Here is a 15,974-nt window from a genome sequence, read left to right on the forward strand (position 1 = left end):
CTCAACATCATCAAGTACAATTTGCTCTTACACCACCACAGCCTTATGTTGGGATTGCAGTTAACCGTTGGCACATCATCTTCAGCATCAGTGAGGACACCAACTTCGAATCTCTTGGTGCAGGTTTCATCACGATCAGTGTCCCACAGAAGCAGAAAACTGGGGAGAAAAGTAGAAAATGTCTATAACTAGAGTGCTCTTCACTAAAGCTTTCCTTCAGTGATTCTGCTCTATCATCAGGTGTCTTCAATTATCACACAATCATCACTCAGTTAATCACTTGAGTATCTAATTAACTCTTAAACTTCTTCAGTGTTGGTTTTACCATTCTTCTGGTGGCTCTCATATAAACACAGAGCAGAGTTAATTTAACACCAGGGATTTTGCTGTGAGGGAGAGTTGAGGACACTGAGGTAAGTATCAACATGCTTGAAATATTCTCTGCAATCTGACATTATCCAGCACTGAAGTAGTTTCTGAAGTAGTTTCTGAAGCCACACAAAGCTTTCTGAAGCATTTGAGGCTTTCATCAAATTGTGCTGAAAAATGGTTCATAACTCAAACTTTTTAACACAGTGCACACTCACGACATCTTGTGATCAAAAGGTGGAAAAGCTGCCCTTTGCGTCCCAAACGACCCAACCAATATTTCACAAAGCTAATAACTCAGTTTGAGCCACAAAACTGTTTCGCCTCTGTGTTGAACGTCCCATACAGTAGAAACCACTTTCACTCAGAAATTGCTAGTAGATTTCACAAAAAATAACAAATAACACAATTCTTATAATTAGTAAGATTGAAATTGTTTTTGTAAAATGTTGTTGATTATTCTTTATGTACAACTTTTAACAGTGTTTAAGGAAAACCAACAATAAAATATAAATGAATGGATTAAAATGTTCTTCTACTAATAATAATTTATTTATCTTAAGTCCACCCAGCATCTGTTGTATTTCCAGAAGATCAGTGATTATTGTGACTTGTTCTTCATATTCTTCTTCAGAGAATGAGGAGCACAGTTCTTCTGTTGAGTCTTCTGATTGGTGCTCAGACCTTTCATATTCTGCAAATGCCCGACTCTAAAAATCATCAGGAGATCACAAGACTGGCCATCCTACGTGCTACTGAAAAGGTCTGCGAGAGTGTTGACACAGCCTTCAAAGCGGTATGAATATATAGGTAGATTTTGTACATAAATCTGTTGCGCTGTGCAGAAGAGCCACAAGTGTGATATTTTAACAGTGAGGAATGATATTGGTGCCATGTATTTTGTTTTTAAAGTAGATTCAGCTTCAAACTGTTTGTTGTATAGCAGAAGAGGTCCGTTTTACTTTACAATATTATAATTATATTTATTTATACAACAGTTTGTTCTGGTAGAGAATAGCTTTATCTCGGCCGGTCCTCTAGAAAGAGGAAAAAAGGTTACAACCAAAAAAAGGTTGTAAAAGCAGAGAGGTTATTTTAAGAAATAAGGGGATGAATCAGAAAGAACAAGTAATACACAGGCTAAGAATGGGACATAGCAACCTTTACTGAAATGGAAAAACATCCAACAGGACAATGCACTCAGTGTCAGGAATATGAGATGGTTGGACAATTTCTCACTTGAGAAATTTATTCAGAAAAGACAAAATGATGCCTCACTTACGTAAATAGGATGAATAGTAGCCTAGAAATCTAGACGCACCCTAGCGGCAGCAAATTTAATCTGCCCGCGAGTGTCGTCTAGCAACTCTCAATACCCCTCTGAGCTGTAAACGCCAAACTCTTGCTGGGCCAATCACATCGTGTATAGAGTCGGTGGGCGGGGCCATAATGACGACAGCCGAGTTGCGTTTGCGTGCTTCTAGTAAACACAGAAACTGGCGAACGGCGGTCTTTCAATCAGCTTTGAATCCGCTTTGACCGCGACTCTGGAAGACTTGGAGTTAAGCTTTTCTCTGAGAAAAGAACAAAGAACGGCACTGAAGTCATTCTTAAGAAGGGAAGATGTGTTCTGAGTTTTGCCGACAGGATCCGGTGAATGTTTAATCTGTCAGCGAGCTCTGTTTCACCTTCATTGCTCTGGTTGGTGTAGCGCTATCCTATCGCGTGCAGAGGGAGTTTGAAAGACAACCGTTTATCCGCCCCTCGGATTGAGCTGTCAATGGTGAGTTTCCAGACCAAACATCTTGATGTGGCTCTGGCTTGTCAGGCTAGATGAATAGAGTTTATAAGCAACATTTGAGACCGTTGTTGTGAGATTCTAAATTAGAAATCTAGACGCACCCAGCAGCAAATCTGATCTGCAGCCAGTGTCATCTGGCAACTCTCCATAGACCTACGAGCTGTAAAAACCAAACTCTGGTCAGGCCAATCACATCGTGTATAGAGTCGGTGGGCAGGGCTTAACATAATGACGGCCGAGTTGCAGAGGTTCAGCGTAGTACTAAAAAACACAGAAGCTGGCGAACGGCGGTCTTTCGATTCAGCTTTGACCGTGACTCTGGAAGACTTGGAGTTAAGGAGGGGGGGGGGGGGGTGAAACACTCAGTTTCAGTCAATCTCATGTCAATCTTGAGTACCTATAGAGTAGTATTGCATCATTCATATCTCCGAAAAGTCTTTAGTTTTATTATATTTGTAAAAGAAATATGGCCTGTACCGAGTCTTTCCGGAAAAAAACGAGCGCCTGGAGGCGTATCGTGTGGGCGGAGCTAAAGAATGACGAGCGCGCAAAGCGGTGACGTCCTCAAGCGTGGAGAAACCCATGCTATCGATCTCAGCTAATAGATATATGATCCAGAATGAAATAGAAACAGCAACAGCAGGACGTCCGTCTCTGTGGTATGTACTGTATTTACTCTCAGTTTATGATGACATGATTCAGTTTATGGACTATTGTATGCGACCAAACCTTAGTAGCAAGCAGAACGGTTTTGCACGTCAGACTAGTGTAACGTTATAACTTGAATAGAACAGCAATGGAGTCCGTTAGCTCATTTGACTGACCAAGCACGCAATCGTGTCGTTTACTGATGTTTACATACGCGACGATAAGCAACAGCACAGACATTTGAAGCAGGTTTACTTACCGGCTGCTTCCAAAGCAGGACCGAACCTTTATCGCTGGGACCCCCCCGTCAAAAACACACTTCTTGGAATGTGGAGATCCACTTTGCGATGCGACTGAAGCATTTCTGCGTTCAAATCGGTTCAAATGCAGCGCTGCCTTCCCGGAATGCTGTGCTGAAGCGTTGAAGTCGCTTAATGTCAAAGTGGAGGAATGAAGGGGAGCGCGGCGCGGACTATAACCGACATAAGTGTTCACGGACGACTGGATCTGCAGCTGAGAGAGTATTTACGGCGTGCATTTCCTCTCTCGCACTAGTCACACGCGCGCGCGCACCCTACCGGGAGAAGAGCCCGTACGGCCCATACAAGGACCTTCCGCTCTAGTAACGTCAAGCCGACCCATACTCGAAAAAAACTCTCCGAAACTTGCGAGAAACCGGAAGGAGTATTTTAAACACAGAAATACTCCATCAAACGTCCAACATTAGTTTTTGAAACTTTGTCTATGTTTAGGATGGGAATCCAAGTCATTAACAGTGGAAAACGCTCAGTATGCATGAAACAGCATTTCACCCCCCCTTTAAGCTTTTCTCTGAGAAAAGAACAAAGAACGGCACTATTCTTAAAAAGGGAAGATGTGTTCTGAGTTTTGCCGACCGGATACGACGAATGTTTAATCAGTCAACAAGCTCCGCTTCACCTTCGTTGCTCTGGTTGGTTGTAGCGCTATCCTATCGCGTGCAGAGGGAGTTTGAAAGACAACCGTTTATCCGCCCCTCGGATTGAGCCTTCAATGGTGAGTTTCCAGACCAAACATCTTGATGCGAGTCTAACTTTGTAAGGCTAATGAGATTCCATTTGTTATTCCAAATATGAAAGTTAATCAAATGGCAAATATTTTTGGAGAATATGATGTTTTCCCCATTGAAAAAGATGCATTTGTAGGACTGAAATGGCAAAGATGAAATGACTTGCCTAAAAGGTCTTTTTCAAAGAAGTTAATGCAGGACAAATTGTCACAAGTTTAAATATAGTGAAATTATTTAAAATCGCTCTTCACGTCAGAAATGTATGATACTAACATAACAGGAGAGCATTCTAGTCAGTTTCATACATGCTAAAAAAAATTGTGCTATATAGTACTAAAAGTGGTTCTTTGTCTCTCAATCATAGGGGAACCACTTTAAGTGCTGTATAGCATCTTCAGCTGTTCTTCACTGGTTCTTTGGGATGACTGAGGTGCTATATAGCACCGCTACTGTATACAGAACCTGTTAAGCCCCTGTATGGTTCTTCAGCAGTTTTTCAGTGGTTATTTGGGGTGGTTAAAGTGCAATATTAGCCTGGATACCAGCCGAACTTAGCCCCACCCACAACATTTTTAGGTCGGGCAGTTCGGTCTGGACTCGCTCCATAGAGAAGTAATTATCCAATGTAGGTCTGTCCAATCGAGGTCTTTCCTGGTTGGGTTGAAACGCCCCATAATCACAGCCCAATGGAGCAGACTCATATTCTAACTAGAGCTGAGTATGACCATATCAGGCTAGTGCAATAAAGCATCAAATAACCTTTCAAGCCCCTTTTCTGTGGTTCAAGGTTCTTTACAACCAAATAACCACTGTTGGTGCTCTTTAGCACCACATTTGATGAAGAAATAAAATGTAATATAGCACCTCTTATGGTTTCTACATGGCACCATTTGACAAAGGTGTTGTAGAGCATTTTTAAAGATATGGTGCTATATAGCACCAAAAGTGGTTCCCCTACTATTACGACCCAAAAACCACTTTAGTGCCAAAGTCCTTTTTTTTTGGATAATCTTTACTATTTCTTATTCTCACTGAAGTGCCTCTAAACTTGCAGCAGTGCCATTAAAAGTTTAAATAAAGTTGCAATGGTTGTCTTGCTTTGCGTAGGCAATGCACTTTATGAACATTCGTTATAGTAAGACTGTGTGTTTGTTTTACTTTCTTGAACACAGCCGGAACCACTGGACTCAGAGACACTGGCAGACGCCTGCAGCCGAAAAGACTTTGCAAGTAACTTTGAGACATCCATAAGGTTTATCTCCTTTTACAATGTGCTGAGAGATATTGCAAACATTCCTGGCCAGTATCCGGAAGAACATTTTGACAATGAAACATTTAAGAAGGGAAAACGATCGATAACCCGTCGAATGAAGGCCATCACAAAGAAGATTGAAAAATATGAATTTGATGATGCAAGAGAGGAGCTTGGGAAAGTCCTCCATACTGTACAGGTGAGCTAAAGCTCTGAATGAGAAACAAGCAAATGTTATAGAAATATTAATTTGGTATGAGATCAATATGACCAACAGATTTCACAAATTCTGAACATCTACTAACTTGCACACGTGTCGTTTGGCAAATGAAAGGATTTCTACAGCCACAGTGACTGGATTGAGCTGGGAAACACCGAACCCTGTACTGCTCTGATCAATCCTGAGGAAGAGATACCCAACCCTGCAAGTAAGTGTGTGTGTGTATGTGTGCGTGCGTATAGCAATAAAACAGTTGTATCTTTCTTCCAGCTAAGAACATGAAGACATGTGATGATTCTTCTGATGGACCGTCTGAACATATAAAGGACCACATTATTAGGGGAAAAATTTTGACCTCCGGATACGCAAGATTATTCAGACCAAAAGGTAAGGCATGGTAAGTGACATTTACTGTAGAAACTATACTGCCAATATACAGTAAAGTCATAAAATGTTACACAGCTGTTAAACAAGGTAACAAGTCTGAGAATGGGTTAGTGAATCAAACTCTTCTATCCAAACAGCTTCTTTGACAGGCCTCTAAAAGCACCAAGTTATAATTTTCTTCCAACCCAAACTCTGGGTTAAGAAAATTGGTAAATTTGACCCATTTACGTTGATCATTGCTCATCATCATTAATCCAGGACAATCTAACAATTGGATTAAAGTTCTAAAATATAATAAATCATTAAATACCAATAATAACCATTAAAGTAAAACATCCACATGGATGGAGGACCCAAGGTTTCCCAGCAGAACATTGCCCAAATCATCACACTGCCTCCGGCAGCTCGCCTTCTTCCCATAGCGCATCCTGGGGCCATGTGTTCCCCAGGTAAGCCACACACACACACACACACACACACACACACACACACCCGGCCATCCACATGATGTAAAAGAAAACATGATTCCTCAGACCAGGCCACCTTCTTCCATTGCTCCGTGGTCCAGTTCTGATGCTCACGTGCCACTGTTGGTGCTTTCGGCGGGGTCAGGGGTCAGAGGTCACCCTGACTGGTCAGCGGCTATGCCGCCCCATACGCAACAAACTGAGATGCTCTGTGTATTCTGACAGCTTTCTATCAGAACCAGCATTAACTTCTGGAGCAGTTTGAGCTCCAGTAGCTCGTCTGTTTGATCGGCCCACACGGGTCAGCCTTCGCTCCCCACGTGTATCAGTGAGCCTTGGCCGCCCATGACCCTGTGGCCGGTTCTCCACTGTTCCTCTTGGAGCACTTTTGATAGACACTGACCACTGCAGACCGGGAACAGCCCACAAGAGCTGCAGTTTTGGAGATGCTCTGACCCAGTCGTCTAGCCGTCACAATCTGGCCCTTGTCAAACTCACTCAAATCCTTACGCTCGCCCATTTTTCCTGCTTCACACACATCAACTCTGAGGACAAAAATGTTCACTTGACGCTTAATCTCACCCACTTACAGTTCCAATGTTTCTCTGTGTGCCTAAACTGTTTCACTTGTCCATGTTTGTGGTACTAATCGTGGAATATCTGTGGACAGTATAAGAATTTAGAGACTTATCGCATTTCAGTCTGTGTGTTTCTGGGCAGCACTCAAAGCCTAACGGGAATATTTCCATCGGGAGAAGAAAAAATTACAAGTCAAATTTGGTCAAAAACTAGTCAGTTATTCAATATTTATTCAACAATTCCAGTATTCAAAGGCAATCTCATTTAAGATCTATAACTGTTGATTTTTACCTGCACTCGTTCTCATTCACATATACAAGGCCTATGTTTATATTTCTGTCGAATTTTGGGTGTTCTTGTTGGGTTGGACATCCACGCCTAACCCGAACCAGTGCTGGGTTAAGCTAAAATGACCCAAATTGTGTTGTTTTGAATAAAATCCGGCCCTGATCATTTGGGCATCCAGCTTCATTAGGTGTGCTTTGGGATGCTTTTAAACAAAACATTTTTTCCCCCCAATTGATCAACAACCAAATAAACAAATTATTTTAGTTTAGTAAACAAATTCATACAGAAGTATGATGCAAGCAGACCGTTCAAAAGGCTCTAGTGTATGTAGAAATAAACCCCCCATATCTGACTAATATTTACAGGAAAGTGCAGCCATGGAGGTTTTCCTTATTCTCCGGATGGCATTAATAAGGATTACAGTGCTTCCAGTCACGGTTCACTCCATAATATAGCTGCAGATGTTGCCATTAATGCCAGTGTGCAACTGCTGGAGAAGATCTTGGGGAGCTTGACGGAGGACCCCGCTCTCAACTTCTTACGGTGGGGAATTAACCAACTTTAGGGAGTTAAAATGACTTTATTAATAACATTAGCGTGTTTTTACAGGCTTGTGATCCACCAGTTGAGAATTGCTGATCTATGAGTAACTCACTATCTGTGTTTCCTCTCTCTCTCTCTCTCTCTCTCTCTCTCTCTCTCTCTCTCTCTCTCTCTCTCTCTCTCTCTCTCAGCCTGATGGGGCTTCATTCAGAAATGCCAAAAGGGGAATGGAAACCTCTCATATCTTTCTTGAACTTCAAACCGAGATATCCGACTGCAACTGGGGATGAATATGTGGAGGTTTAATGCCAGTGTGCGGACAACACATTTAATACATGTGCATTAAATTACGTTTTTAAATCTGTGTTGCTTCCTGACATTCATCTTTTTTCCTCGTGTGATCACTGGAATCATAATCTCTGTGTGCAAAAGCCAAATTTGTTTTAGTAACCGGAATACCATAGAGATCAAATGTTGCATTGAAGGATATTTAGTTTTTTGCACTATTGATTCATTAAAAAAAAAAACAATTGGCTATCTTGTTGGAGATCAACACCATCCCTGAAACGTCACCTTCCTTAATTTGGGAAGCTTTGAAAGCTTATGCTCTGGGTCAAATTATTACTTAGCCAATGTAAATAGACAGCGAAAAAAGTAACTACAGCAATCATCTCTTGAAATTCTTCAGCTAGACTCGACTTATGCAACTACTTTGCATTTGGGAATTTACAAGAAGAAATTCAAACCTTATCTGTTATCAGTTTACCAGGCTCAGAAGTTGTGGTTAAAAGCTAAATACACATTTTATGAACATGGTGACAAGCCAAGTAAACTCCTTGCTCTTCATCTTACGAAAAAGTCAGCGCAATGTAATTTCACAGATTAGGTCTTCTGATGGCAAGTTGACTACTGATCCCGTTAGCATTATTACACATTTTAAGACTTATTAAGCTTTTGCTTTATGAGTCAGAACCTCCTCCTGATAGCTCTTTTATGCAAAGTGTTTTTATTTTCTTCAACCCTGGTCCATACCTGTAATTTCGGACACAGTGAGAGGAGTTAATGTGCCTTTTCCCACAGAAGAGATGGTGCAAGCTGCATGCAGAATGGCAAGACCCATGGACCCGCCGTGTTTCCTGTCGAATTTAAGATGTTTTCACAAACACTTAAAACACCTAAACATGCTATTGGACTCCATTGACAAGGGCAATTTAACAAAAACACTAACCCATGATCCACTTGAATGCATTTCTTCTAAGCCAATTATTCTTTTGAACATGGCTATAAAGATTCTGGCAAAAAGTTAAGTTAGTTTCGAGTTAGTTTTACCTACTATCATACACAATGACCAAATAGGTTTTATTTAAAACAGATTGTCTCCTAATATAAGAAGAGCATTGAGTGTAATTTACTCGTCAAACAAACATCCACTGGAGGCTCTCCTTCTGCTTGCTTGGCGCAGACAAAAGCCTTCGATCAGGTGGAATGGGATTACCTCTTCTTTGTGCTACAGAAAATTGTTTTTTTTATCTATATATCATGGATTAAACTTTTATACATACTCTTCCAATATGTACGGTCCCTGCCAATGGAGTATCCTCTTCTAATTTCCCCTTGAATTTTCGCTAGATAAGACCTTATTCCTCGTCTGGGTTCCTGCAGATCCCCTTTAAAACTGCATTAATTTGAACCTTCAACTTTTTGTATGCCAAATTTGGTCCTTCATCCCGCAGGATAGCCTGAAACCATTTCCGTCGAACTTCACCATCAGCAGGGAAGGAATGAAACGACAGATATGGCTGCTTTTGGGAGTCATTAGAACAGCCTGGTATGCTACAGTAACTTTTCCTTGTTGTTTGCGCCATTTGTTTACCTGTTTAAAGGTGCAGGGCGGAAGTAGCTTACCACGACGATTACATATTTCCGGTCTCAAACACTAAAGGTCTACTGTGTGGAGAAAAATTGTGTGTGTGTGGTGGGGTGGGGAACTTATTTTCGACTGAAGAAAGAAAGACATGAATATCTTGGATGAGATTGGGGTGAGTAAATTATCAGGGCATTTTCATTTTAAAGTGACGTAATCCTTTAAAAACTTTGATCACCTATGACATAGCCTACAGTAAAAAACTAGTAGGCTAAATCGTAGTTTACAATTTACTAATTTGTTTCCTCGATTTGCTAAAGTCTGCGCACAATTTATAAATCAGGGGAACCAATTAGTATAATGTGCGCACAATTTATAAATCGAGGGAACGAAATAATAAATTGTGAGCACTATTTACCTTTTTTTTTCTTGCATGTCATGTAAGGGGCTCCGTAATCACCCTCTGAATGTTTGACATTAATGTGAGGTTTCAGTGATTCAGCCGTTGAATCCAGATACTCGATTTAGAGTAGGCCTAAACACACTCCATCAGACATAAAAAAACAATTGGCTTTCTTTTTGGAGATAAAGACCATCCCCGAAACTTCCTCTTCCTTCATTTGGAAAGCTTATGCTGGGTTAAAAACAACTCAAGTTTGGGTTGAAAATTGATAAACCCAGCAATTGTGTTGATTTAAGCAAACATTTAGAGTGTACTTCACATCTGGGAATTTACAAGAAAAGATTCAAACTTCAAACTTGTTCAGGTTTCAGTGATTTAGAGTAGGCCTAAACACATTAGCATCTTTCTCTCCAGGCTAGCTAGCATACTTCATTCACAAACCTGAGTGTGTGTGCAGGACGTCTGTAATCCAGCAGATGTCGCTGTGCTGTTGCCCATCTCTCGGGGAGTGTGTGAACAGAGCTGAGGTCTGTCCGCCGAACACACACACACACACACGACTTCAGTTCTGAGGCGTTTCTTATGTTTACGCGGCTCTCTGACGCGCTCACGCGCCTGCCAAACAAACACAGGTGCGGAAATAACAGGGATTTCTGGGATTTTTGCGGGCTACCGGTGGAAAGACGGGAAGGAGGCAGAACAAGGCATCTCTGTGACACCACCAGCCGAAGAGTGTGTATGTGTGACGGGATAAACAGATGGAGTGAGCGAGCGATCGGTCACTACTGAGGGTGTGACTGTTTAAAAGATGGAAGGTTTTACCTGTAAACCGTTAAACCGACAGCGCTGATTACCATGACCTTTGAACTGTAGCTATGTAAATCAGCTATCGGCAAAAATATAGCACTAAACTGTTAAAGATGTAAACAAGGATTATTACACAGTATTTCAGCGCTTCTAACTAGAGATTTAACGTGTAATTCAACGTGTTACTTGTCTATCATTTGTAAAAATGTAATAGCATTTCCGTGTAAAAATTGTTTCTAAACCAACCACTCGAGGTGTGAGGAAAGTATGTTTGTGTGTAGTACCGTCTTAAATTAAAGCGTTGTGAAAGTGTGCTTTAATTTAAAACATAAAAAAGCACAACAAACATAAAAATTAAGTCTGTAATGACTAAATATAAAAATAATCATCAGACCCTTGCAGGTCATGTGACTGTCTCTGCAGAAACTATGCATGTGTGTTAGGGCGCTGTCAGGTGTGTGTGTGTGTGTGCGTGTGTTTGAGGAATCAACACAGTAGTTCCTGTTCTGGGTTAAAAATAACCCCATAGACTAAAATTCCTCTCGCTCTCTCTCTCTCTCGCTCTCTCTCCTGGTGTGGAGCAAAACGGTGTTTTACACGACCTCCAAAATAAAGCCTCTTCAGCAGAACCCTCTTCATATTAACCACATTAGGTTTCATGGCGTTCTTAAGTTTGTGATATGGATATTTGATTTCACACTCTTCAGATCAGAGTTTCGATTAACTCCTTATAAAACTGTGCCCTTTACATAGTAAAATGCGCCGAACAAAATTATAATCCTTCAACAAGATCCAAAACGCCATTAAAATAAACCATCCACTTGTTTTAAAACGCTGGGATCCTTCTGAAATCTGTACAGAGATGCAAATGAGCTTTAAACTGGATGCATCAAAGCAAACTTTCTTTCACCCGTCCATTTATCCGGTTGTCGGTAGAGTACATGTATGCATCAGTGTAGACAGCGTCAGTGATTATAATGGGTTTATTCACTTTTGACATGATGCTCAACCAGCATAGCCAAATGACAGCCAGTAAGCAAATGAATACAAGTGGGCGGGGCCTATATTACAAGTGGGCGGGGCCTGTCCTGTGATGTATCATTATTCATAGATGTCTTGCTCTGGAGGTGGGAATATGCAAATGTGTTTACCCTAGTGATGTCACAGATCCTGCAATATCAAAACAAGCCATTTTTAGAGCTTGATTAAATAAATGCTTTGTTTATTGTGAGGAGGACGTTTTAAGCTATTAAACTTTCAGGATGCTCTAGTGGTACAAAGACAGGGCTCGACATTAACGCTTGTCTGCTTGTCTGGGACAAGTGGGTTTTTTGAAGAGAGTTTTACTTGCCTGACGGACAAGAGCCTGATTAAAACAAAAAATAACTAGCGAATCACCAAAATGCAAGAATGATTGTGCATTAATTTAGTGTAAGTGGCGATCGATAGTGGTGGACAGTGGTGGAATGTACATTTTTCACGTATCTGTACTTTACTTAAGTAGAATCAATAGTGCATACTTTTTACTTTGACTTCGTTACATTTTGCAGCAAATATTTTACTTTCTACTTCACTACATTTCTACAGCGTTTTATTACATTTTCGTTACATTTTCTGATCAGTTTCAGGGCTGGAGATTAAGGTTTGTTGGGATAATTAATTAATACCGGTAATAGGCTAATGTATGAACTGACGGTTGCGCTTTTGACAATCGCGCAGCCTCTTGAGGAGAAATGGAAACAAACCAACGCCGCTCGTACAGAGAAACTCAGTAACATACTGCAGTAAATATTTAAAGGGGGGGTGAAATGCTGTTTCATGCATACTGATCTTTTTACACTGTTAAAGACTTGGAATCCCATACTAAACATAGACAAAGTTTCAAAAGTTAAGGTGGACGTTTGATGGGAGTATTTCTTTGTCAAAAATACTACTTCCGGTTAGTCATAAGTTTCGGCAAGTTTTTTGAGATCATGCGTCCCCTTTGACGTTAGTGGGGGCGGAATTTCCTTGTATGGGCCTTACGGACAATTCTACCGGAAGCGCGTGAGAGAGAGCGAGGGAGAGAGCGAAAGCAACAGCCTACGCCCATCAAAGCGCTGGCTCGTAGGATGCTAAACAGGTGATATAACCAGTAGCTACTGACTTACCCACTGATAGGCCGGCGGTCGATCTGTATTAGCACTTTCCTCACGCGACGGGCGAATCACTTTCCTCACAGAGCGACTCACTTTCCTCACGCGGCAGGCGAATCACTTTCCTCACTGAGCGAATCACTTTCCTCACCGAGCGACTCACTTTCCTCACGCGGCGGGCGAATCACTTTCCTCACAGAGCGAATCACTTTCCTCACAGAGCGAATCACTTTCCTCACAGAGCGAATCACTTTCCTCACAGAGCGAATCACTTTCCTCACAGAGCGACTCACTTTCCTCACGCGGCGGGCGAATCACTTTCCTCACTGAGCGAATCACTTTCCTCACAGAGCGAATCACTTTCCTCACGCGGCGGGCGAATCACTTTCCTCACTGAGCGAATCACTTTCCTCACAGAGCGAATCACTTTCCTCACAGAGCGACTCACTTTCCTCACTGCAGCGCGCTGCTGCACACGTCATTATTTAGCTCCACTCACACGACACGCCCCCACCCGCTCGGCTTTTTTCGGAAAGACTCGGAACAGCGCATCTTTCTTATATAATTATAAAAAAAATAAAGACTTTTCGGAGATATGCAGGATGCAATGCTACTCTATAGGTACTCAAGATTGACATGACACTGACTGAAACTGAGTGTTTCACCCCCCCTTTAAAATGTGAAGGTTTTTATATTTTATAACGTATAATACAGTTAAAAACATCACATGACACGACCAAGAGTGCTGTTTTCCTGAATAACATCACGACTGAAAATGTGACACTGATTTCATGACAGTTCCATAAACAATTAATTAAAATTAGTCACTTACATTTTAGATGCAATATAAACTGCTTTTGTTCTATTACAGCAGCGAAAATATTTCCAAGATCAGATCATATTTCCACATCAGAACCACAACGCATCTCACAGCAATAGTGTGTTAATGAATGATTCAGCGTTTGAATGAATCGGTTGAATCAAAGATTCAATGAACTGTTCGTAAACGACTGCCTCATTAATGAACGAATCAGCCGTTTAAACGAACCGACTCAATGACTCACTCATTAAGACCTGCCGCCACCTACTGGTAGTTTAGTTTCATGTTTAAACATTCTTTCCAACGTTTCTTACTGTATTTAAAATATAGTTAAAGCAATCTCATAACATTATTTAATGCAGTTGTAATTTGTCAGTGTAAATTATTTAATTTAACAACCATATAGCATTATTCTAATTTAATTTATTGATCAAATTTAAGAACATAAAAGGAAAGCTGAAGCAAATCCTATATTTAAGATTAATCCTCATAAATATGAAGATGTAAATACATCAAAGCTGATGGAAATGTTCTTCTGAATATAGATATTTAACTCTGCAGATCGCTCTGATATTGTGAGTCAGAATGTAAACCGGACAACAGATGATACGCACAATTAGCCTCATTAACCAAAAACCCCATACTGTTTTCTTCTTTTTAATTATTAGAAAATAGACATTAAGAGAATAAATTGTTAAACAAGTACTTTTACATTTAATACTAAAAGTACATTTCAAATCAGGTATTTTTTACTTTTTACTTAAATAGGATTGTCGTTGTAGTACTTCTACTTTTACTTCAGTAAATATGGCTCTGGTTATTTGAACTTTTACTTAAGTACTGAGATTCAGTACTTCCTCCACCATTGCTGATTTCATATGACAGCACCATAAACAATTATTTAACATTCACTTAACATCACTTACATTTTAGATGCAATATTGAGTGTTTTGTTTTATTTTAGCAGCGAAAATCGTTCATTTGCAGAACTGTAACGAGTCCCACAGCAACAAGTGTTACTGAACGATTCAGTGTTTGAATGAATCGTTTGAATGAACGACTCAATGACTCGCTCATTAAGACGGCCACCTGCTGCCACCTACTGGAGGTTTAGTTTCATGTTTAAACATTTCTTTCCAACATTTATTTTTTGTCTTTTCAAAACTACAAATCTCAAAACATTATTTAATGCAGTTGTAATTTTTCAGTGTAAATTATTTAATTTGATTGGTAACAGCCCTTATAGTGTCTTATTTTAATTTAATGTATTGATCAAATTTAACAATATAAAATTAAACCTGAAGCTTAGCCTATATTTAATAAGATTAGGGGAAAATACCCTTTATAAAAAGATAAAAATATCACACATTTTAAATATGCAGATATAAATATGTCAAAGCTGATTGAACATTGGTAAGTATATTGCTTCAGAATAAATTATATTTACAATACACACATGCTTAATGTCAAGCCCTGAAAGACCTCATATATACACACACACACACACATATATATATATATTTAAAATCAAGGCAGATTTTATTTTTCATGTCATAACCACTTTAAAAATATTAAGTTAATATTCATCTGACGTACAGATTTGCACATAAAGTACTGTATACACAACTGTATAAATATAAATGTCATTGCATAATTCGTATCTATTGCATAATGACATCAGATGTTTGGTTTTAAGTGTATTTGATGTGATGACAACTCGTGCGGAAGCATTCCAGACACTTTCTTTCCCGTTAATAAGCTTCAGCAGTCTGAGTGTGTTTATTTCTGTCTCTCTGTGTTTGTAGCTTTGCTCAGTCTTTCCCTCCGGTTCTTACGCTCAACCTCTGCCCTCCATCGCTTTCACAGACGTGTTTTTGAGCGTAGTCTGTTTGATCTGGTCCTCACATTCCTCCACCCACACACACCTTTTTCCACATCACTCCATCCATCTCTCTCTCTCTCTCTCTCTCTCTCTCTCTCTCTCTCTCTCTCTCTCTCCCCATGTGCAGTGTGTTGGTCATGCTGAGCTTTTCCACTCCTGAGGAATAAACTCAAAACACCACCTGACCTGACACATCTCAAACACACTCAAATCTCAGCCCTAGTGTGCTTTATTTCTAGTCAAATGTCGAAAGTATAGTCCAAGTATTTGGAGAAAGAATAATATATGCCTACTGACTTATTTTGTGTTCATTATAGCAACTTTTAATTTGTATTGGACCTATATTTTCTTCTTGTCATGACTTGTTTTGTGCATGTAAACCCAATCATGCCAATAAATCCAAACTGAAAAGGGATAAAATGGATAAAAACCTTGACAGATGAAGTGACCGTGAGGAAGAG

General features: G+C 40.2%; 1 protein-coding gene across 2 annotated transcripts; it reads left to right on the forward strand.

Moving 5' to 3' along the window:
- Nucleotides 1-339: 339 nt before the first annotated feature.
- On the forward strand, nucleotides 340-7,966 carry LOC137091445 (von Willebrand factor A domain-containing protein 7). Of its 2 annotated transcripts, none has more exons than XR_010908089.1 (7): nucleotides 340-413; nucleotides 1,004-1,165; nucleotides 5,039-5,317; nucleotides 5,453-5,546; nucleotides 5,609-5,735; nucleotides 7,425-7,602; nucleotides 7,794-7,966. XR_010908089.1 is itself a non-coding variant. In XM_067455883.1 (7 exons), exons 2-7 carry the CDS (start codon nucleotides 1,007-1,009, stop codon nucleotides 7,906-7,908), a joined length of 942 nt encoding a protein of 313 aa, XP_067311984.1. In that variant the 5' UTR covers nucleotides 340-413; nucleotides 1,004-1,006; the 3' UTR covers nucleotides 7,909-7,966. The 2 variants fall into 2 exon arrangements, 1 of the variants encoding a protein (XP_067311984.1); XM_067455883.1 differs by having other exon boundaries at nucleotides 5,609-5,725.
- Nucleotides 7,967-15,974: the final 8,008 nt, after the last annotated feature.

Source organism: Pseudorasbora parva, chromosome 2 (genome assembly GCF_024679245.1).
Source record: "Pseudorasbora parva isolate DD20220531a chromosome 2, ASM2467924v1, whole genome shotgun sequence".
NCBI classification, from domain to species: domain Eukaryota; kingdom Metazoa; phylum Chordata; class Actinopteri; order Cypriniformes; family Gobionidae; genus Pseudorasbora; species Pseudorasbora parva.